We start from the raw sequence: 25,312 nt of genomic DNA on the forward strand, positions 1-25,312 counted from the left end.
ACAAGTTTCTGTAGCTCTGTAATTTCTCTTGGGATTTTTAGATGGGGTGATTCCTTTGTGCAACTACTTAACTGATAGATTTTCTCACAAGCACTTGGGAACTATTTGCATCTTATCAAGTGTGAAATGGAAAGCAGGGCTGTACATGTTAGGGGTGCCAACCACAAAATGGCAGCAGAGTTCAAGAACCGTCTCCCTGCAAAGATTAAGTGATAAATAATGCTCTGTGCTTTACCCTGATGTATCTTCTTAGAATCGTGACAAATGAGGTGGAGGGGTTGGAAACAGCGATGACTGTGTATCCAGTGTTGTACATTTATTCTGAGATTATCAAAGTTAGCATCTTGCTAGAATGTGATAATTGACCTACTGCACTCGGCCGCTGTTGCTGTAACTCTTTCCGATTTATTTTCTGCCATGACTTTGAGGTATTTCAGATGTAATGGATACTTTCCAGAGAAATGTACAATCCCGCTCTGAGGGAAGCAAAGAAGTGATATGTGCATAGAGCTGTGACCAGCAATAAAGAGCAAATTCATGTTGGATTGGTTGCTTTTCTACAAAGAAAATTTGTAGAGGCAATGCATAAGACCATGTCAAATTTAAACTGTTTATTAAAATGCAGTTGTGATGAACTTATTTTTCACTATGTGACACACTTGAGGCGTCTTGCCACATTTGAAATTACAGATTATATTTGCTGTATCATATCAGTGCAATTAAGAAGGAATTTCCAGGGTTTTGACCCAGAAGGCGGAAGGATGTTGTGAAACCTGAAAAGGTTCAGAAAAGATTTACAAGGATGTTGCCAGTTTTGGAGCGTTTGAGCGACAGGGAGAAGCTGAATAGGCTGGGGCTGCTCTCCCTGGAGCTTCGGAGGCTGAGGGGTGACCTTATAGAGGTTTATAAAATCAAGAGGGGCGTGGATAGGATAAATAGACAAGGTATTTTCCCTGGAATGGGCAGTCCAGAACTAGAGGGCATAGGTTTAGTGTGAGAGGGTAAAGATATAAAAGGGGCCTAAGGGGCAACTTTTTCACACACAATGTGGTGCGTGTATAGAATGAGCTGCCAGAGGAAATAGTGGCGGCTGGTACAATTACAATATTTAAAAGGCATCTGAATGGGTCTATGAATAAGAAGGGTTTGGGGGGATATGGTCTGAGTGTTGGCAAATGGGTCTAGGTTAGGTTGGGATATCTGGTCAGTATGGACAAGTTGGACTAAAGAGTTTGTTTCTGTGCTGTACATCTCTATGACTCTAAATAGTGAGTGGCAATATAGTTCCAAGCCAGAATGGTATATGAGTTCGAGGGAAACTTGCAGATAGTGGTATTCCCACCTCCTCTGCAGCTCTTGTCCTCCTTAATGGATTAGGACTATGTTGTGGAAGGAGCCTTTGTGAAATGCTGGAGTGCATTTTGCTGCCACTCTGCACCAGTGATGGAACATGTGAACAAACATAGCTCAGCGTGTCTGCCCCACCATTCTGGATTATATCTGATCACTGTGTCACTGCCACTTTCCTGCAATATCTCTACTTTGCTCAGTGTTATCAGTCTCCAAAGGCATTGTGATTTCTCTCTCAAACTTGCTAAATGATAGGGCTTCCATAGCCCTTAAGAATTCCCCATTCAAAGATTCACCACCATAGAAATTTCTACTCTTCTTCGTATTAAATAACTTTCCTTTTATCCTGAAATTATGTCCCCTAGTTTGAGTCACCTGTCTGGGAAATTTCCTAAATATTTCCACCCTGCCACCCATAGAGAATTTTTGAGACTCTAGAAAATACAGGTTCTGTTTCATTCACCTCTCCTCAGAACATAATCCCACTACCTTGGGGATTAATTTAATGAAACCCTTTTATGGTGAGTATATCCTTCTTCAGAAAACAGTCTTATGACATAGTGGTATTGTCCTCATATATGGGCTAAAAAACATCGAGTTCAAGTCTCAGGTGCCCCAGAGGTGCCCATATAACTTGTTTTAACAGGTTGATTAAAATGACTATCTTTCTTTAAATAAGAATAACATTGCACATAATACAAATGGTGAAGGTAGTGGATAGGACAATAATCAAGCACATTGCTTTGTTTTTTTTTAATTGAATCATTCATGGGATGAGAGTGTTCCTGGCTAGGCCCAATGGGGAGTTAAGAGTCAACGACATTGCTGGAGGTCTGGGGTCATGGGTAGGCCAGACCAGATAAGGATGGCAGTTTCCTTTCCTGAAGGATATGGGTGAGCTTGATGGATTTTCCAGATAATCAGCAATGGATTCATGGTCGTCATTATACTCATAGTTCTAGATGTTTATTGAAGATATTCCAAATATTTATTGAACCTTGGCAGGATTTTCACCCAGGTTCCCAGAACATTACCTGGGTCTCTGAATCAACAGCCCACTGATACCACTAGGCCACTGATTTGGATGGTGTCGAGTTACTCGGGTGTCATTGGAGGTGCCTGGCTGAGTGCAGGTAGGGAGTGTTCCATTCCACTTCTGAGTTGATCTTTGTAGATGGTGGACAGGCTTTGACAAGTCTGGAGGTGAGTTATTAACTGCAGGATTCCTAACCTCTGACCTACTCTGGTAGCCACAGTATTTATATGGCAAATCTATCTCTGTTTCTGATCAATCGCAATCCCAAAGATGTTACAAATGTTTGCAAATGCCTGAGATGGGCTTTAGGTAAAGACACTGAAAATGAAATTTTCTGCAGTTCAGTTTCCTGTCTGTGAATGGGAACTGCACTGTTAAGACATTGAGATATTTGTTTGCTATTGGTGTGTGCATGACTACTCTGGAAGGTCTTTGCTTGTGTGTCACGATCTTTCCAGTTCATCTCTGCTCTGCGTACTCTTCAGGATCCTTTTCACAGGACTTTTGCCCCCATATCGAGACTGGCTCAAGTTCAAACTAAATGCTTTGTCAGCCTGTGTGCAGGAACAAAGAGGCCAGCTGATGGCAGTATTGAACAACGTGCAACACAAATGTCCCAGTGGCTACCCCTGCTGGCATTTAGTGCTCCCTGCATGAAGAAGGAAGTCAAATGAACAGGATAGAGTCATAAAGTAATACAGCATGGAAACAGATCCATTGGTCATTTCACACAGTTGTACCTATTGAGACAAAATGTGTTTATGTTCATTACCATGCTGAAATATTCCTGGTAACATTTTAAGTTATTGATTTAAGAGTTTCAAAAAATAGGCTAGGTGGTATATTGGAATAGACCAATGCTCTTCTATCTAAGTTCAGATCCTGCACAGACACATTGAACACATATTGCGTTTGACCCAATCCAAGTAGACATGGATCTGTGTGCGAAAAAAAATCATTATTGGCATGAATTGATAATGTCAGTTTAGACAGGCATCTAGTTGTGGGAAATGGGAAAGGTGGACACTCGTCCATTTATGCTGCCATTTTACGCTTAATTTCATGGCACTTAATCTTTGAGTTTTAAGTTTGGTTTATTATGGTCACATGTATTGAGATACAGTGGAGAGTGTTGTTTTGAGTGCCATACAGGCAAATTGTACCATACAAAGCGCATCAGGACAATAAGAGAGCGCAGAATACAGTGTTATAGTTGCAGAGAAGGGAGAGTGTGAGATCACCATTAACATGGAAGAGGTCCATGCAAAAGTCAATCAACAGCAGGGAAGAAGCTGCTTTTAAATCTGTTCATACATGTATTCAGAGTTTTATCTTTTACCAACAGAAGTGGGTGGGAGTGAGTATAACCAGGGGTGGGAGGGGTCTTTGATATTGGTTACTTTCCCAAGGCAGCAAGACGTATAGATGAAGTCAATGGATGGAAGGCTAGTTTGCATGATGCACTGGGCCATGTTCTCCACTTCTCTAGTTTCTTGCCGTCTTGGCAAGAGCAGTTGCCATACTATACTGTGGTGCATTCAGATAAGATGCTTTATGTGACACATGTATAAAAATTAGTAAGAGTTCTTGTAGACATGAGGTCTCCTTAGTCTCTTGAGGAAGTAGAGACGTGGTTGTGCTTTCTTGACCATCAGTTCGACGTGGGTGCACCAGGACAGATTGCTGGTGACCATCACTCCTAGGAGCTTTGTGTTTTTGACCTCAGCACCTTTGATGCAGACAGTGGCATGCCCTCCATTCCACTTCCTGAAGTCAATGACCAGCTCCTTTGTTTTGCTGACATTGGAGAGATTGGTGTCTTTGCACCATGCTGCTAAGCACTCCATCTCTTTCCTGTATTCTGTCTCATTGTTGTTGAGATTCAACCTACAATAATGGTGTCGTCAGCAAACTTGTAAATGGCGTTGGAGTGGAATTTGGCCACATAATTGACGGAGTGTGGTAGGGAGCTGTGGACAAAGCCATGCAGAGCACCCGTGTCGTGGATTATAGTGGAGGAGGTGTTATCCCCTATTCTTTACTGGTTGTGATTTATTTAGCAAAAGGTCAAGGATCTCCTTAGAGGGGGGATCTAAGACCTAGGTCTGAGTTTGAGTTTTTGGAATTATGGTGTTGAAAATATTGACTACAGCGCAAAGTAGGATCCTGATGTAGGTATCCTTGTTATCTAGTTATTCCAGGGCTGAGTGTAAGGCCATGGAGATGGTGTCTGCCATAGACCTATTTTGCTGGTAGGTGAATTGCAAGGAACGGAGGCAATCTGGGAGGCTGGAGTTCATACAAGTCATGACTAACATCTTGAAACATTTCATAATTATGGAGGTCAAAGCCACTGGGCTACAGGCATTGAGGCATGCTGCATGATTCTTCTTTGGCGCAGGGACGATGGTGGTCGTCTTGAAGCAGGTAGGGACTTCAGAACATGGTAAGGAGAGTAAAGATATCTGTGAATACCCCCAGTTGTGCCACACAGATCTGAGTACACAGGTCAGTCACTTTGTGGATTCACTCTCAAGGCCAAGCTAATATCTGTGATGTGGGTACTGCTGCATACAAGACTGTTGGGAAAGAGGGCATCGTTTCACATGAACCTTCTGTCAAACGAATATATTAAACCCTGATAGGATGAACTGTTGTCTGTGATTCTGCTAGGCTCTGCTTTGTAACCTGTTATGTCATGTAAACCTTGCCGCAAATGACAGGGTGTCCATGTGATTGGTCTGGGTCTTAAGCTTAGTTTGGTATCGCCTGTGATGATCTTACAAAGGTCAAACCTGGATTTCCTGATTAGGTCAGGTTTGCCCGACCTGCACACTTTAGACCCGGACTTCAGTAGGGAGTGGATCTCCTGGATCATCCATGGTTTCTGGTTGGGGAACATTCAGATTCACTTGCTTGGCACGCAGTCTTCCATTTACTTACTTATGAAGTCTGTATGGTAGTGGCTTACTTGTTTGGGGTGCGCTGAGTTTTTGAATTTGGATCATAGAGTGATAGAGATGTACAGCATGGAAACAGACCCTTCGGTCCAACCCATCCATGCCGACCAGATATCCCAACCCAATCAAGTCCCACCTGCCAGCGCCCGGCCCATATCCCTCCAAACCCTTCCTATTCATATACCCATCCAAATGCCTCTTAAATGTTGCAATTATACCAGCCTCCGCCACATCCTCTGGCAGCTCATTCCATACACGTACCACCCTCTGCTTGAAAAAGTTGCCCCTTAGGGTCTCTTTTATATCTTTCCCCTCTCACCCTAAACCTATGCCCTCTAGTTCTGGACTCTCTGACCCCAGGGATAAGACTTTGTCTATTTATCCTATCCGTGCCCCTCATAATTTTATAAACCTCTATAAGGTCACCCGTGAGCCTCTGACGCTCCAGGGAAAACAGCCCCAGCCTGTTCAGCCTCTCTCAGTAGCTCAGATCCTCCAACCCTGGCAATATCCTTGTAAATCCTTTCTGAACCTTTTCAAGTTTCACAACATCTTTCCGATAGGAAGGAGACCAGAATTGCACGCGATATTCCAACAGTGGCCTAACCAATGTCCTGTACAGCGCAATATGACCCCCCAACTCCTGTACTCCATACTCTGACCAATAAAGGAAAGCATACCAAACGTCTTCTTCACTATCCTATCTACCTGCCACTCCACTTTCAAGGAGCTATGAACCTGCACTCCAAGGTCTCTTTGTTCAGCAACACTCCCTAGGTCCTTACCATTAAGTGTATAAGTTCTGCTAAGATTTGCTTTTCCAAAATGCAGCACCTCGCATTTATCTGAATTAAACTCCATCTGCCACTTCTCAGCCCACTGGCCCATCTGGACCAGATCCTGTTGTAATCTGAGATAACCCTCTTCACTGTCCACTACACCTCCAATTTTTGTGTCATCTGCAAACTTACTAACTGTACCTCTTATGCTCGCATCCAAATCATTTATGTAAATGACAAAAAGAAGAGGACCCAGCACCGATCCTTGTGGCACTCCACTGGCCACAGGCCTCCAGTCTGAAAAACAACCCTCCATCACCACCCTCTGTCTTCTTCCTTTGAGCCAGTTCTGTATTCAAATGGCTAGTTGTCCCTGTATTCCATGAGATCTAACCTTGCTAATCGGTCTCCCATGCTGACCAACTCTTAAGCAGTCCCCGAAAAGCCCTTCCAATGCCTCAGAGCAGCACTACCCTACTTCCTGTACTGTGTCCCTCACAAGTCTCTCAGGCACATTTTTTCCAGTGTTTCTCAAAAGCCGCATAAATCACATCCACTGCCTCTGCCTGTCCAAGTGCTCAACATTACCTTGAAGATTGGTTATGTGGACAGCACAAACCTATCCTCCTGTGAGTCCAGGTGGGTGGACCCAGAGAGGCTTCCGCTTTTGTAAAGTGATTTCTTCCTAATTTTGCCTCCTGCAAATTTCCAAAATTGTCAACCATTCTAAACTTTAATTTGGAATCGTGGATTTTTTCTCTATTGAAAAAGGCGGTGTGTCATTCAATAGTCAATAATATTCAGAATCACATCAATAGATCTTTTGCTTTGTTTCTAACTACTCAGAATGTTCAAATATTAAATTATGTTTTTCCTTGTATTGCAATAATTGTCTTTGTTAAAGCCTTATTAGTGAAGAACATAAAATCTCTAACTTATAGACAGGAATACTTCTTCTTCACCATGACATACTGCAGGTTTCTGCCAAATGTTACTTTTTCCAAATTAAACTTTGCAGGTTAGATTGCAAAGAAAGCAAGTAATTAAGAAGGCTACCAAAAGATGATCCTAAGAAATAGGAATGAGATTTATCCATTCAGCCCCTCAAGCCTGCTCCACCATTCAATAGTAACATGGTTGATCAGATATTCTTCATGTCGTCTTTCCTGCATTTTCCCTACTGATTCCCCAACTGATCAAAGAAATATACACAAGGACTTGCCCCCAGAGCTGTCTGTGGCAAGGAATTTCAAAGACACTCCACCCTCAAGAAATTCCCTGTCATCTCAGTCTTAAATTGGTGTCCCTTTATTCTGAGACCATGTTCTCTGGTCTTCGAATCTTCCATGAAGAGAAACAACTTCAACATTTACCCTGTCAAGGCCCTTAATCCTGTATGCTTCAATGAGTTCACCTCATTCTTCTAAACTCCAGTGAGTAGAGTCCTAACCTGTTTACTCTTTGCTGATATGATATCTTCATACCAGGGATCAGACCTGGAATGCTGGACAATTACACTTCAATGAAAAGCTCTGAACCTCAGGAGCGATAGAAATAGGAGCGTGTAAGTGTAGGAGACAATAAAATTAGGGGGATTGATGCAATTCCCTGAAGCCGTAAATGAGAGTCCTGAAACCTGTACTACCTGCTTGGTGCCAGAGTTAAGGAAATATCCTCAGAGCTGGAGATGAATTGGAGTGGGGGTTGTCAAAGTCCATGTTGGTGCCAGCGACATTGAAGGGACTAGAAGAGATCCTGTTTAATCCAGTTGACCCTGTGCCAACTTGCTTGTGGTTTAGGTAGTAATCTTAAGATTACCTTTTTGATTCTGCCTTTTAATTTAGTCCCTAGCTGTGTTCATTCCCTCAGCAGAACCTCTTCCCTCCTCCAGATGTATGTTGATACCTTCATGGACCACCACAACTGGATGTTCACCCTCTCACTCCAAGTTAGTCTTCAGCCCAGGTGAGATATCCTGAACTCAGGTACCAGGAAGGCAGCACAGCCTTTGGGACTCTCGAACCTGGCCATAGAGAACAATGTCTATTCCTCTGACTATACTATCTCCAGTTACAAGTATAGATTCCCAACTCCTCCACACACCCCCACCCCCTCAAAATAGCTCCCTTTACCACCGTGCTGTGGTCAGTTTAGTCATTCTCCCGATAGCCCCCATTGTCATCCACACCGAGCAAATATCTGTTAGACAAGCTCAAAGGCTGAGGTTCCTTCAGCACTATCTCCCAGATGCCTCTACCTTCCTCACTCAGTCCCACATTCATCGTGCCACCCTCCTGTACCTGACCACTGATTGAATTCAAGGCAGTTAATCCAAGGGTTGGTGACTGCCTTTTGAAACAGTGTGCAGATAACTCTCTCCCACCCTGGTGTGTCATAGTTTTCAAAGCTCAGACTCCAGCACATCAACTCTGAGCCAGAGTTTCTCAAGCAATGAACAAACACATCGACCTGGACCCAATATACCGGCCACTACAGCGGACAGCTGGAACTGACAACCGGAAGCGGCAGAGACAGGCCACTATAAATGCCGGAGGAAATAGCACAGAAGCGCTTCACAGGAGGCACCCAAGCACTGAGGATGTCACCTAGACAGGGGATGAAACGTTTGCAAGACAAATTCCCAGCTCGGCGAACAGAACCACAACAACGAGCACCCGAGCTACAAATCTTCTCCCAAACAATGAACACTTGCTACAGATGTGGTCACTATGAACCACAATGGAGTCCACCAGCTCCCACGTGTGTTATAACGCATCCCTTTTAACTGCTTGGTTCTTACTTTAGTTCTTAAAATTTCCTCCTTTTTTTTGGTTTGTAATCTGTAAATATTTCTCCTATTTAGCCTCAAACTGAAGATAACAGTCAAATTAGCAGCTTTACTAACCAATGTGGTTTTCCTGTGATATCACTCTTTTGTGCTGGGTCCCTGATCCTGGACTTAAGGTTATCCCATTAAAACAAAATCCTGACAAACAATGAGTCAAAAAAAGCCGAGCAAGAACCACTTCCCTTCTGCACCAAATTCCGATACTGCCTCCAAAGTGCCTGAACCATATACTCTGACAGACTGTATCTCACTCCAGATGTGATCTTTCCTTCTTGACCATGTGAAGTTTTCTGATCACATGCTTTCAATAGGCCCTCTCTGAGGTAGAGCTGACTCTCACCAGTAAAGCTTCAATGACTATTTACACCTATTGAGGCCCTGTTCAGGGTTCAGATGATTGACTGATAACTATCCCCCAGTCAGCTACCTTATTAATCTATTAACTAAATTTTAAACTCTTATAATGGAGAAAGGAAAATTTACCTTTATTTGTCAGAGTATTGAGTGCAGGAGTTGGGAAGTCATGTTGCAGCGTACAGGATGTTGGTTCGGCCACTTTTAGAATATTGTATGCAATTCTGGTGTCCTTCCTATTGGAAGGATGTTGTGAAACTTGAAAGGGTTCAGAAAAGATTTACAAAGATGTTGCCTGGGTTGGAGGATTTGAGCCATAGAGAGAGGCTGAATGGGGTGGGGCTGTTTTCCCTGGAGCACAGAGGCTGAGGGGTGACCTTTATAGAGGTTTATAAAATCATGAAGGGCATGGATAGGGTACAGGCAACTTTTTCATGCAAAGGGTGGTGTGAGTATGGAATGGGCTGCCAGAGGAAGTGGTGGAGGCTGGTACAATTGCAACATTTAAAAGGCCTCTGGATGGGTATATGAATAGGAAGGGTTTGGAGGGATATGGTCCGGGTGCTGGCAGGGGGACTAGGTTGGGTTAGGATATCTGGTCAGCATGGACGAGTTGGACCAAAGAGTCGGTTTCCGTGCTGTACATCTCTATGACTCTATGACCAGTTCTGTTCCCACACTGCCTCCAAAGTCCCCAAATTATGTGCTCAGTCAGGTTGCATCTCACTCTAGATGTGATTTCTCCTCTTTCCCCCTGCCCCCCCCCCATCATGTGAAACTTGCTAATATTTGGAATAGTTTGTGAAAAACAATGCTGTGGATGCATCAGGGATCAGGCTATTTTGGATCAATAACGCAGGTATAATAAATGATCTGAGTAAAGTATCCTGGAGGAAACATAATATAGTAACATTTAGCATTCAGTCTGAGTGAGAAACTTGGGTCAGAAGCAACTGTGCTAAAATAAACAATGGAGGTATTTCGAAAAGGAGTGAAGACAGAGTTGACTCTAGTGGACAGGGAAAAGAGGTAGTGAGGACTGCAGATGCTAGAGAAGTCAGAGTCAAGAAAGTGTGGCTCTGGAAAAAGCACAGCAGGTCAGGCAGCATTTGAGGAGCAAGAGAATCGATGTTTCCAGATTAATACTTTGTCAGGGCCCTGCTGAAGGGTTAAACCTGAAACATCGATTCTCTTGCTCCTCAGGTGCTACCTGACCTCCTGTGCTTTTTCTTGTTCTACATTTTATCACCTCTGGATTGTGAAAGGTTTAACAGGAAAGTCGATTAAGGAAAAATGGAAAATGTTTAAGAAATAGTTATTAGCTCACAGCAAAGATGTGTCTGTGAGGAAGGGGGCAAGATAACCATGGTTAACCAGGTTTATAAATTATATATCACCATACTTTATAATCAAATCCAATTGATATTTAGTATCAAATTTAAACTAACAAAAACATACAATGTCGTGAGGATTAATGTTAAGACAGAAGATGCCAAAACTTCTAAAAACCAACCAAAGGTGACTAAATAATAATAAGGGTGGGAGGGGAAATCTTTGTGGTTAAACAATCAGGTATATAAAAAAAGAGTGTAAGAGTTTATTTAATTGTATAAAATGGGAGTGAGAGGCCAAAGTGAACATAGGCCCTTTAGAGAATGAGGAGGAAATAGTAATGGGGAGCCAAGAAATGGAAGAGTAGTTGACTTAGACTTTACATGATCTTCATAGTAGGAATCACTAATAGCAGTCCAAAAATGCTAAATAAAGGGCAAAGTAAGGGAGAAAGTAAATGCAATACCTAAAACTAAAGATAAAATACTAGGGAAGTTAATGAGCCAAAGACCAGTGAGTCTCCTGGACCTGATGCCGTGTATCCAAGGAAGTTAAAGGAAGTAGCTGCAGAGATAGTGGATCCACTCGTAATCTTCCAAGAATCCTTATTGTTGCAAAAAGTCCCAGAAGGTTGGAAAACTGCAAACAAAACACTCTCAATCCAAAAGTGAGGTAGACAAAAAGAGGTAACGCCTGTAGGCCAGTTAGCTTAATATCTGTTACTGGAAAACATTAGAGTCTGTTATAAAGAATGTAATAGCAGACTATTCTAACTATGTACCATAATCCAGCATTGTGAACATGACTTCATGAAGGAGAAATCCTATCTGATAAATCTGTTAGTATTCTTTGAAGACAGAGGAGAATCAGTAAAAGTAATATTGTTGGATTTCGAAATACATTTAATGAAGAACTGCATATGACACTTCTTAAAGAGATAAGAGTTATGGTGTTGGGTTATTACATTATTGTGGATAAATGATTGGTTAACCAATAAAAGAAAGAGGTTTGGATTAAGGAAGACATTTTGGGATGACACCTGTAACTGTGGAATGCCACAGGAATCCATGTTGGGCCACAATTATTTACAATGCGTGCCAGTGACTTGGAGGAGGGAGGTGAATGTACTATATCACCAAGTTGGCAGATGACACAAGAAGAGGAAGGGAGGCGACTAGTGAGGATGACCGTGTCTACTGAGGGTGTTAGACAGGTTAGGTGAGTGGGGAGAACTTGGCAAGTAGGACTTAGTGTGGGAAAATGAGTCTTGCACTTTGACAGGGAGAGTAGATGATCTGAATATTTTTAAACAGAGAAAAACTGCAAAAAGCTGAAGCACAGAGGGATTTGGAGTGTCCTTGTGCATAAATCACAAAAAGCTAGCTTTCAAATTCAGCAGATAATAGGGAAATAAATGGACTGTTGGCCTTTATTTCAAAGGGGATGGAGTATAAATATAGAGAAGGTTATGAACGCACCCGTTGGACGAGATCTAGAATATTGTGAACAGTTTTGACCACACTGAGACTGTAATTTCCTGTAAGGTTTAATGTGAACTTTACTTTCTGAAACTTTTAGTAAGGATTTGGCATCAGCAGATCAGAACAAAAATCACACAAGTAGTGCACTGAAAACAAAAGAACAGCAACTCTCTACCTACGAGGAAAAACTTTTCGACTTGTGCGGAGGCCAGGATTTTGAGAGTGACCTGTATAAACTTCAGGATGACATCGAAAAGACATCAAAGCAAAGAGGTGAGGCTAGAATCTGACTCTGTGCACCCTTGTTGATTGGCTTTCTGCATCAGAAGGAAATTGGGTGAATTTTCGGTAAGCTACATTTTTTAGCAGTTCTGACTGCCGTGCCACAATTTCTCACCAAATTGCATCTTTATTTCCCTTACTTCTTGCCCAACATCCATCCTTAGCATTTACACAGCAGCACCAAGGTCAGAAACTGTAATCAATGTAATCTGACCATCCTTTGTCCCTTCCTTTTCCACTTGGACACCTGGTGAGATGATTAAACCACCCAATCTTGTTCAGTGCTTCTCTTCTGCTCTTCACATTTTCAAGCTCACCTTATTTAGCTCCATTCATGCCTAACCAGTAGCAGTGAGATTATTTTGACCAGTAGCTCCCCTCAGACCAACTTCTTGAGCACTCCCCTCATCCCCTGCCCCCACCATCCTTGCACTAGTGCACCTTTTTATTTATTTTTGTTCATTGGTGGGAAGTGGACCTTGTGAGGTAAGCCAGCATTTATTGACCATTCATAATTGCCTTTGAGAAAGTGGTGGTGAACTGCTTTCTTGAGCTGTTGCAGTCCATTTGTTGCCGGTCTATTCCCATTTTCTTTTGAAGAAGAAGACTCACCTGTACATACAAATTCAATGCTGTGTTCCACATTTGTGGAGACATTTTGTTAAATGCTTGGCAGGCAGGAACACACAGCAAATGGAACTGGTTTAATTGTGCAAACTGGGCAGCATGGACAAGTTGGGCAGAAAGGCCTGTTCCCATGCTGGAGACCTCTAACACCCTATAACTTGCAGAACCTTGGCAAATTGCTTCAGTACAAGTTTGTTTTTAGTTCATTCATGGGATGTGAGTTTTGCTGGCCAGCGTTTTTTTTTGTCTGTCCCTAATTTAGGTATAAACAATGACTGCAGATGCTGGAAACCAGATTCTGGATTAGTGGTCCTGGAAAAGCACAGCAGTTCAGGCAGCATCCGAGGAGCAGTAAAATCAATGCATTAGGTATTCCTGATGAAGGGCTTTTGCCCGATATGTCGATTTTACTGCTCCTCGGATGCTATCTGAACTGCTGTGGTTTTCCAGCACCACTAATTGTGGGTGGCACAGTGGTTAGCACTGCTGCCTCACAGCGCCGGAGACCTGGGTTCAATTCCCGCCTCAGGCGACTGACTGTGTGGAGTTTGCACGTTCTCCCCGTGTCTGCGTGGGTTTCCTCCGGGTGCTCCGGTTTCCTCCCACAGTCCAAAGATGTGCAGGTCAGGTGAATTGGCCATGCTAAATTGCCCGTAGTGTTAGGTAAGGGGTAGATATAGATGTAGGGGTATGGGTGGGTTACGCTTCAGCGGGGCGGTGTGGAATTGTTGGGCCGAAGGGCCTGTTTCCACACTGTAAGTAATCAAATCTAATCTAATCTAATCTAATCTAATCCAGAGTCTGTCCCTAATTGCTCAGAGGGCAGTTAAGTGTCAGCCATCTTGCTGTGGGTCTGGAGCCACACAGAGGCCAGACTAGGTAAGAATGGCAGATTCTCTCCTTCAAGGGCATCAGTGAACCAGATGGGATTTTCAGCCAATGGAACTGACTCTTAATACCAGATTTTTATTGAATTCATATTCCAGTCTCCTCTGGCGGGATTTGAATACAGGTGCCCAGAACATTACTTGGGTCTCTAGATTACTAGTCCACCTTGCCGTCAGCTCCTTTCAAAGAAAGGTTACTCTTGAGGGGCTGCAAATAAAGATTTGATTTTAAATGTTGTATTTATAACATTACGAGTGTCAAGCTGTGCAAGGAGGCTTTGAGCGTTGGCCACGTCAACGTGCATTCTTTTCACTGCTGATCAAACGTGTCGCATGATGAGGGGAATTAACTTCTCTCTTGTTCAGCTGGTCTTCAGTCCACGCCCTACCTGAGAAAGCTAAACCCTGTTTTTTTTCCCCCTTTGCCTAATCTCTCCGTTTTCCCAGCTATGCTTTCTGGAGCGACGGCTGTCTACAGTCAATTTATTAGCCAGTTAACAGAGGAAACTGAGCCCTGCTGTCCTGTCTGTCAGCGCGTTTTCCCCTCCGAGGCTGAGTTACAGGACATCATCAATGATCTACAGTCAAAACTGCGGCTTGTCCCGGATAAACTTAAATCGGCTGAGTCTGAGCTGAAGAAGAAAGAGAAACGTCGTGATGAGATGATGGGACTGAAACCAATCAGGTATGAAACAAACCAGAGCTGGATTCACTGGTCTCCATTTCCATTTCTGACCTCCATGAATATTAATTTACTGGTTGCTTACTCGGTTCAACAATTAGAGTCCTTGTTTTTCGATCTAGATTTAATGCTCAGTCTGACAGGCTAATTTTTGTTGTGTCTTAAATAGTGAAGTGACCCCTTGGAGTTTTTGTTCTGTAGGGAAACTGTTATTGAACTTAAGGAAAAGGATTTGCCAGAACTACGCAATAAACTCCAGAGCATCAATCGAGATATTCAGCACCTGAAGAAGGATGTGGAGGAACAGGAGACTCTTCTTGCTGCCTTCCTGTCTGAGGAAGGCACTGCAAAAGCATGTCTGCAAGATATATCGCTCATGGAGAGATACCAGGTAACTGTTTGCAAATTATTTTCACAAGCTCATTGAAACATTCTGTGGATTCCAAGTGGAGTCTGTGGGATGACAGCATTTCTCAAAGGTCTTGCTGGGACTGCAGTACTTCAGCAATCCTGAAGCTTTCTGCATGTGTCGACTTGGTAGCATGTTGCTTCTCTTGCATGATATTGAAAACCTCTGTTGTCAGAACTCTGATGTCCTTTTGGTATTGGGCATTGTCTTTTGAAAGGTTGAGGTCCCCAGAGCTGTGAATATGGAGGAAGGTCACACAGACCAAGTCCAGCACACAACCTACATCACTTCCATCTGCAGAGCAGGTCATATGTATGTGCCTTACATGGTATACAATTACAGCAATATAACTGGAAATGAGTGACTCTTTGAGGTCATGTTCTTTGACAAGAAGAATAGGGGAGCTGAATACTATTTAAATCAAGAAAGACCACAGAAAGGAGGGATTTGTCCATGAATCTCAAAAAAACAGGCTTTCAGGTTCAATGGGTTGTAGTCGGTAAAGTGTGGTGCTGGAAAAAGCACAGCAGGTCAGGGCAGCATCTGAGGAGCAAGAGAGTCGACATTTTGGACAGAATCCTTCATCCGGACTGAAGGGTTATACCCAAAATGTCGACTCTCCTGCTCCTCAGATGCTGCCCTGACCTGCTGTGCTTTTTCCAGCACCACACCATATCGACTCTGACTTTCTCCAGCACTTACAGTTCTATCTCTCAGTGGGTTGTAGGGAAGACAAATGGAATGTTGACCTTTTTTTTCAAAGGGGATGGAACATTAAAGTCGGAAGGTTTTGCTAAAACTGTATAAGATTTGACAGATCATAGTTAGAATACTGTGATCTATTTTATTCTCTTTAGCTGAGAAAAGATATACTGGCATTGAAGGTTCACTAGATGTAACACCATGTATGAAGAAACCCTCTGATGAGGAGAGGTTGAGTAAATTTGATCAATACTTATATTGCAAGACTGTGCTCTGGAATTATATCACTCAGCTGAACTTCTGACCCATAATATGTCCACAGCTGACTAGGTCTTGATTTCTGAAATTGAGAAGAATGTGGGGCAGCCTTGTTGAAACATTCAAGATTCTTCTGAGACTTGAACTGGCAGATGCAGAGAGCTTCCTTCCCGATGTGACGGATTCCAGAGGGTGTAATCTCAGAATAAGATTACATCCATTTCAGACTGATGAAGAGGAATTTCTTCAGAAGGTTCTGAATTCTTTACTGCAGAGAGCAGTTGAGGCTGGGCCATTAAGACAGATTTTTAATCAGTAAAGGAATTGAGGATTATGGGGAAAAGGCAAGAAAGTGATGTTGGAAATTATTGGATCAGCCATAATCTCATTGAATGGCAGAGTTGACTCTGGGCTGGATGGCTTGCTTCTACTACATTGTATAGTCTTATTTTCTACTCACTCAGCTCACAATTCCAGCATTCTTTCTCAGTATGACATTCATGTTTTGAACAAATGCTCCAAGTAATATCTAAAGAGAGTTCAAAGGAAGCAGCTATTCATTTTTTGTTGGTGCAGTTTCACCCAGTTATGATGTTGAGTATTCTGCAAGAAATAGTTAATTATTTAACAATTAAATCAGCAGCATTATTCATTCAGTGTGAATGATATCATGGTGCTGAGCACACAGAAGTTGCAGAATTTGTAAGAACATCTACTGTTGAAAGACATGATTTAGAGATGCCGGTGTTGGACTGGGGTGTACAAAGTTAAAAATCACACAACACTAGGTCAAAGTCCAACAGGTTTAATTGGAAGCACTAGCTTTTGGAGCACTGCTCCTTCGTCAGAAATTGAACGAACCAGGCAATACATATATTGCAAGGCATGTGCTCTGGAATTACATCACTGAGCTGAATTTCTGACCCATAATATCTCTACAGCTGAGTAGGTCTTGATTTTTGAAATTCCTTCTCTGAATCTCCCTGCGTTCCACCTTGCCTCCTTGAATTCCCTGAAAATTACCTTGTTAACCCAGCCTTTGACCGCATCACCTGATGTCATCGTCTTTGATGTTTGTGTGATTACTGTGATGAGTGTATATATTGGAGGCAAATCAAAGAAAATTGTATTGAGTTTGTAGCCATTTGGAGACCACAGTCTTATCTAGACACATATGTCAGTGATACCCACTGATCTGCACACTCATGATTTCTCATTGTAGCTCCTCTTGAATTATTGCTTTGTCATGACTCCCATTTATTATCAAATGAGCCATGATCTCATTGAATAGCAGAGCAGACTCAGTGGGCTGAATTTCCTACATCTTATGATCCTATGGTTATGATGTTTATATTGCCTTTACAATAATTGGTGTAAGTGAATGGTCAGGTTAGATTCCTTTGTATTGTTTTGTCATTGTGTATTGTGGAACATTGCAGTTCTAGACATTGCACTCACCCACTCTGGGATTGTCCACAGCACATTTTAGTGGGTCATTTTTGGCAGAATGTTTGGATCAGATCACCTGCCTGTCCCTTCAGCTGACATGTGATATGCAGCCCTGGCTGAATTCCTGCAAGAGATTACAGAGGGCTGCTGTCTCATTAATAGGTGACTGGGGGTTTAAGCTGAGGGTCATCATGCCCAGGCGAGGGGAGAGGTTGAGAAGGAGAATCCTTCATGGTGACCTCAGCCTGTGTGAGAATTGAACCCATACCTTTAATGTCCCTTTGTTTTGCAAACCAGCTGTCCAGCCATCTGAGCTAACCAGTCCCCAAAGAGTAAAGAGGAGTGACTCTGTGGAATACAGTGCCTGCTGATGTAGTGACTATGGACTCCCTGCGTGTCATTGTGAAGGGGTTGGATAGGAAGGCTTATGTGAAGAGCACTCATCTAGTTCAGACTCGAGTGAATATTACCATTGGACTCTCGAATGATCCTCTCCTATAATTAGATTCTCCGCACACTCCTAAACCAAAGATGTGCTATTGAGAGTAATCAGCACCTGTGTATGCACTTGTGAAAATTCAAAGCAGGGCCTAGATTTTGTAACAATTCCATATTGTGCACTGTGGAAATTCTGCCCCTTGGTTACTCATTGTGAAAAGCAATATGTATTATGTTGCTTTTCATTTGAAGAGATGTTTTGGCCCTGGAATAGATAACAAAAAATGTTTTCTTAATGCTTTCTTAAAGAGGGATGTGCTGTGTCATCCACCTTTTAAAAGTCAAATCTTTTAGACAAGAAGCAAGATTAGTTTGAATTCTTTTCCCCTTTTGCTGTCCATTCTTCCAGTTTCTGTTGCATTTTTAACATTTTGTTGAAACTGAGCCCAGTCAGTATCTGATGAATTGATGTAGTTAACTTACAAAACATGACCACATGAGGGCACTATGTTGACACGCATCATTAAATTTGCCTGATCCGATGTCTTTATTTATGCTATCTCCTTTTGTAACTTTGCTACCTTACACAATTGTGCTCAGAAGATATTATAACCAAAGTCCTCTCAATAAGCTCGTCACTTAAGCAGATTCTTTTTGAACGATGTGGCTGGTTATGATCATTTGCGGGGAGATTGAAATTTGTGCCAGTATAATCTCCAGCTACTGTGTCAATGTTGTGTTCTTGAAGTGATCCTGACACCTGACTTTCTGACCTGCAAGCCAGGTTTTCTGAGGAGACCAAGGTGAAGGCCATTAATGTGTAGCTACGCATAATTCGCAACATTTCACAAATCATTGTACACAAAATGCTACAAATAATGAAAATCTAAGATAAGACCAAAAAAAAGGTTTTGGAAAAATGCAGGTCAGGCAACATCTGTGGAGACAGAAACAGAGTTAATAGCCTGAATTTTCATGAAGGCAGGAGGACTGCAGAATTGTTTAAAAATGGCAGGTGGGTCGCTGATACCATACCTGGGATGTCTGATTTTCAGTAGTGCCTTTTAGGGTGTATCCTGAGAATCTTGGCTGACATTCCAGAAATCCATTAGGCTGTTGAAACATCTGAGCTCCAAGAGAAATGTTGCTTGATTAACAGCTTTGGTTCTCTGATCTCTGCTGTCGATGCCGCAATGTCTATTAATACAAGGTTAAGAGATTTCACGTGCTTGCAATTTCTGCCATTAATACTTTCAAAGGTCTGGATGATTAACACTTTTATTGTCCAGTAGTAATGGGGCATTTTACAGCACAGTGGAAAGTAATTAATAATTTTTTTTTTACACAACCTATTATCATTTAGGATAAATTAACCTTCAGTGGGCATGGAGATGGTATGGTTTTATATAGCAGGGTATGGGGAGGAAAAACTGAGCATAGTGATGGGTACAGGGGCATTTCGCAGCATGTGAGGCATCAGGACAGGGTGTAACCTGGCACTGGGGATGTGAGGAGCAAAGAGGCTCTGAGTGGATGGAGGGGTATAAGCAAGCATTATGGGCATGAACATCCATGGGAAGGGATTGGGAGATATGGACTGGCATAGGCATATGCGATAGCCTCAATAAGACATAGAGGTTTGAGGGGTAGAGGTCCACCATTGTCATGGTCATGCCCAATCAAGCTCAGTATTTCAGGTTGATCTATGCTTCTAGTTATTTCCCATTCCGTTTCCTCCTTCATCCATTTGAATTAGCAAATGCAAGAACAGTTGCTATGGAGCTCAATGTGAAATTTGAACTGGTGATGGTTTTTAAATTTCATAAAAGCAAGTTTGAAGAAGTTTCCAGGATGGTTCAGTTGTGTGATGCCAGCTAGTACAGTCCTGGTGGTTGCTGGTTTGGAAGTCCTATATGGTTTTCAGTTTCTTTCCTATCAAAAAAAGTAGCAGTTTACCAGGTTTTCCACTCTGCTCACTGGCAGTGACCCTTGAACTAACTTGCAGTTGGGGGCACTTTAGAAACATAGACAATAGGAGTTAGAATAGGCCATTCAGTCCCTTGAGCCTGCTCCACCAGCCATTCAAAATGATCACGACCGATCATCCAAGTCTGTGCCCTGTTCCACCTTTTCTCCCCCATACTCTTCAAGCTTTTTAGCCTTAAGAACTGTATCTAACTCTTCCTGAAAACAATGTTTGGTCTCAGCTGCTTTCTGTGGCAGAGAATTCCATGGGCTCACGACACTGAGTGAAGACATTTTTCTCATCTGAGTTTTTAATGCCTCATATCTCACAGCGCTTTGACTAACCATTTAGACTAAACACAGAAGAGTGTGCACTTGCGAAAATAAAACCTTGCCAGTGTCTCTCTCACCCCTGATTTAGTGAGAGCCGTCACATATCAGGGTGTGGGGTTAACAAACAGCTTGAACTCAGCAAACGACTGACCAATGCCAAAGCACCTTGATGTTACAAAAGGTTTTTCAAAAAAAAATATGAAAAGTTTTTCTTTTCAGAAGGTTATAGGGGGTTAGGGTTTAGAGTCATACCGCACAGAAACAGACCCTTCAGTCCTACTCGTTCACGTCAACCAGACATCCCAATCTGACCCAGTGCCATTTACCCTTCCTATTCATATATTATCCAGATGCCTTTTAAATGTTGTAATTGTACCAGCCTCCACCATTTCCTCTGGCAGCTTGTTCATACATTCACCACCCTCTGTGTGAAGAAGTTACTTGAAAGCACAGAAGAATCCGATTCAGGAGTAATGGTCAAAATTGAATTGTATTTGAACCTGAAGGGAAAATAATGGCAGGGCTACAGAAAACAATGCAAGGGCATGGAATGAGTTGGATTGCTCTTTCAAAATGTCAGAAAAGGCTCAATGGACCAAATGGTCTTGTGATGCATGATTTGTTTCCATTGTAATGGTCATCCATGGGTTTTTTTGTCAGATGGAATTGAAAGACGTTGAACGAAAGATTGCCCAGCAGGCTGCCAAGCTTCAGGGAATAGATGTGAACCGAACCATGCAGCAGGTCAACCAGGAGAAGCAAGAGATGCAACTTCAAGTGGAGACCGGTAAGAAAGAGCAAAGGTGGTTGTGAATGTGCGAATGTTTGCATTTCCACACGGGGGTCACATACCTGCCTTCGACTCAGGTAGACAGCACCCTCCTTGTCATTTTCTGAACAAAGAGAAACCAAGTGCCCACTTACCCAAGTTCAAAGGCATTTTTGTAGGTCACCCTAAACATCAGCACCTTCCAATGTGTAGCAATGCTGGATGAGTTTAACTGGCTAGATTAGATTAGATTTCCTACAGTATGGAAACAGACCATTCAGCCCAACAAGTCCACACTCGCCCTCCGAAGAGTAACAAACTCAGATCCATTTACCGACATTTACCTCTGATTAATGCACCCAACACTATATGGACAATTTAGTGTGGCCAATTTAGCTAACCTGCACATCTTTGGACTGTGGGAGGAAACCCACACAGACACTGAGAGAATGTGTAAACTCCACACAGACAGTCGCCCAAGGCTGAAATCGAACACGCGTCCCTGGCGCTGTGAGGCAGCAGTACTAATCACTGAGCCACCATGCCGCCCCAAGACTATACACTCACCAGTTCATAGCGTGGGTAAGCTTTCTGTTCACCCGATTCACAAATAGGTCATTAGCTTGCAGAAATATATGCAGTTAAATGGCAAAAGTTCTAATCCAGAAATGAGTCTATCGTGCAGGTTACGTAAGTAACCAACCACCTTGGCCCACTTACTTATTATGTTGGCTTGCAGTATTGCAATCCTAAACAAAAGCAGTTGTGTGGCTGAGGTTTCAGATCACAAGGTTGGTAGGTTGGAATCTAAATCCTGGCTATCATCATCATACAATGTTGGAGACAGGTCTTCACCATAGATAGCACAACTACTCCCTAGGCCAGCCCCATAACTTCATGGGAAACCTCACTGAATTTAATTTATTGATTAATTGGTAACTGAGGAGGTCTTAGCCTTTGCCAAGCAAAATACCACAATTCCCACAAGTGGCAGAGTGAATCATACATTCCCTAAAGTGTGGAAACAGGCCCTTCTGCCCAACCCTCCACACCGACCCTCCAAAGAGTAACCCATTTCACTCTGACTAATGCACCAAACACTATGGGCAATTTAGTATGGCCAATTCACCAGGCCCACACATCTTTGGACTGTGGGAGGAAACCGGAGCACCCGGAGGAAACCCATGCAGGCATGGGGAGAATGTGCAAACTCCACACAGACAGCCACCTGAGGCTGGAATTGAACTTGGGACCCTGGTGCTGTGAGGCTGCAGTGCTAACCACTGAGCCACCGTGCCACCCTAATCTTTTAATTTGAGTTAAATATGAATCAGCAGTTTACAGTTGGGTCATCCTTCCATCAGAATCTCTGAAGCGGGGATGTTCACTCTCAATCTCGCAATGTTCCATCTCTTCAGATAGTGGTTGCAGTGGCAAGTAACATTTGTGCCACCTAAGTGTTAGACAAAGATTAACTCTAACAAGAGCAAAGCTAACCATTGTCCTTTGACGTTCAGTGGTTTTAAAGTCTCTGAAACCCCTAATATTAAGATCCTACGGGTAACTTTGCTTCTCAGCTGCACAGTTGTTCTGAGGGCCAACATGCTGATTACATCGCAATATATTGACTTCCACATTTGGAAGTCACTGCAGTACAAGGGCCTTTAATTTCTGAACAGAATAAAAAAATAATTAGCAGGAATATAGTTTTTGGGATTATCATTGGCCAGAAATTGAACTGGATCAGCCAAATAAATATGGTGGCTACAAGAACAGGTCAGATGCTAGGAATCTTGCATCGAATAACTCGCTTCCTGTCACCCCAGTACTTGTGTGCTATCTACCAGGCATACTTCAGGTGTGTCAAATTCAGTTCAGCACACTCTCCACTTGCCTGGATGAGTATAACTCCTACAACACTGGAAGCTTGACACCATCCAAGACAAAGCAGCTGCTTGATTAGCATCCCATTTACTGCCTTTTACTCTCCTCACCACCAATGCACAGTGATAGCAGTGTGTACCATCCAAAAGATGCACGGCAGAAACTTGCTGAGCTTTCAAATCTGTAACTTCAGCTTCCTGGAGGAACAAGGGTATCAGATACGCTGGAACTCTATATTATGCAATTCCCCTCCAAGTCACATTCCATCCTCACTTAGAACTGTATTGTCACTCTTGCTGGGTTAAAACCCTGGACCGCCCTAATGACATTGCATAATATGGATTGCAGCTGTCTCTACCACCATCTCGAGGGAAATTTGGTTGGGAACTAAATACTTACATCATTTGCTTAAAAAAAAGAAAAATGGAATAAGGCAGCAAGTCCTGTAAATTTGGTGCTTATTTAAAGGCAGAGCTTACGATGGTAAAATGAGTGTATCAGATATAGTTCTCTTGATTTGTGTGCAATTACCAGTCGCCAATTCCTCCTCTTTTCATCATTCACGCAATGTCAGTGTTGTTGACTGAACCAGTATTTTTTTTGCCCCATCCCAGTTGCCCTTGAGAAGGCGGTGGTGAGCTGCCTTCTTGAATTACATCAGCGCATTTGCAGGAGGTAGACCCACAATGCTGTTAGGGAGGGAATTCGAGGATTTTGATTAGTGAAAGTGAAGGAACGGCTATACATTTTCAAATCAGAATGGAAAGGGGCTTGGAGTAGAACTTGCAGTTGGTGGTGTGCACATGTATCTGCTGCCCTCGCACTTCTAGATGATAGTGGTTGTGGGTTTGGAAGGGCATGCAGTTTGATTTAATTTTCGATAACCATAAACTGGACAGTAACTAGTCATTGTAATTTTCTCCACATTATGATAAGTAGCTGGTATGCTGGATATGATTTAGTAAGATAAAACTGCTTTAATGTTAACTTTTTCAAGAGATCTTGCTGTGCAGCTGTTACACGTGTAGAGATAACCATGATGTGGGAATTTATTGAGAGCGTCAACTGGGGAAAGTCTTTTCTTTTATTATAAAAAGCAGCTCTATGGACAGGGAAAATGTGGCAAAAGGTATATTGTTGGATGTGTTTTAATTCAGTCTGTTGCTTGCATGGCATGACAACTTGAACAGTCTTCCACGTTAAAGGCAGTTGGATTTGAGTCTATTTTCATTTTTTAAAATATCTGCTAAGTTTCAGCTAGCAGCATTTGTGCCAAACATTATTGTGCTCAAGTCCTGCTTGAGGCATTCTCCGCTCGCTATCCACTGGCACTGAGCATCATTCAAGGTCATCCCTTCGGAGTAGGTTATTAAATGATGGTGGGGATTTCCAGTGTCCCATGGCATTGTTCAAGAAGATGATCGACATTCTCCCAGAACCTAAGCACCACCGAAAGAATCAACTGTAGTCACTTCTCTCATTTTCTGTTTGCTTTGTCAGATTGCCAGCTGTTATTACAAAGCAAGTAACTTGTGACTCATCTCTATGAATTGCTTAGGGATATCCTGTGGATGCAGTGTTGATAATGAAACAGACTATATTTCTAATTTAGATGAAGGGCAGATTAAACTGAACATTGAACCAAATTCCTGCTAGTGACTTGACATCCAAATGTTTCAAGTAGACATTTTGCACAGTGCGTTTTTATTCAAATAAATGCTTTATGTGATTTTAAAAAAGGCCCAGTTTGTTCACCTTCTGGATTGTAATGTACTTTGTAGGCTAAAGACGCATACATTGTCACGTGTTTGACTTTGCCTACTGTTGAATGATTCATTGCATGGCCATTGGGATTATGTATGCAAGTTTGTATCATTGTGTGTTTTGGAAATGAAAGCTAAATAGAAAGATGGCAAGATGAAAAAAACTTCTCTGTTGACCAGAGGAAGTTTGGTCTGTGTTGGAAATGAAGGCAGTCAATTTATGCATTGTATCAATACTTTCTAGTCCTGTGATATCTCTGATTGTGGCTTTGTATATCTTCCAAGGAAAATGCCACCACAAAGACTGAAATAATCTTTTTGGAACCTAAAACCACCTTCCTTACTATTAATATCTGACTGATCTTAGTGTCATCCACAAACTTTTGTATCAGCCTCTCCACATTTTCTTTGATCCCATTCATTTATGTACAGCTTCTGCTACCACACTGTCTTCTGCCAATGGACCTAATTTTGGATCAATGTTGCCAGTTTACCTTGGATCCCCATTTGCTTTTCCTTCCTTTATCAGTCTCCCATGTCGGGACTTTGCTGAAATCCATATAAATTAATCAATTGCACTACCCTCACCTACACACCTGATGCCACTTCAAAAAATTCAGTCGATTTGTGAGACATGATCTCCCTCTGAAAAAGGCATGCTGATTATTCCTGGTCAAGCCCTATCTCTCCATGTGGAAATTAATATTCTCCTTCAGAATTTTCT

General features: G+C 42.4%; 1 protein-coding gene across 4 annotated transcripts in view; it reads left to right on the plus strand.

Annotated features, from left to right (window-relative positions):
* The window catches only part of rad50 (RAD50 homolog, double strand break repair protein), a 160,337-nt gene that overhangs the window by 78,846 nt on the left and 56,179 nt on the right, over positions 1 to 25,312 (plus strand). For all 4 annotated transcript variants that reach the window (XM_072590429.1, XM_072590430.1, XM_072590427.1 and 1 more), the window contains exons 13-16: positions 12,238 to 12,413; positions 14,384 to 14,621; positions 14,820 to 15,009; positions 20,833 to 20,959. In XM_072590429.1, the coding sequence (XP_072446530.1) occupies positions 12,238 to 12,413; positions 14,384 to 14,621; positions 14,820 to 15,009; positions 20,833 to 20,959 (731 nt within the window). The remainder of the gene's footprint in view (positions 1 to 12,237; positions 12,414 to 14,383; positions 14,622 to 14,819; positions 15,010 to 20,832; positions 20,960 to 25,312) is intronic.

This window comes from Chiloscyllium punctatum, chromosome 20 (genome assembly GCF_047496795.1).
Source record: "Chiloscyllium punctatum isolate Juve2018m chromosome 20, sChiPun1.3, whole genome shotgun sequence".
In the NCBI taxonomy this organism is placed as follows: domain Eukaryota; kingdom Metazoa; phylum Chordata; class Chondrichthyes; order Orectolobiformes; family Hemiscylliidae; genus Chiloscyllium; species Chiloscyllium punctatum.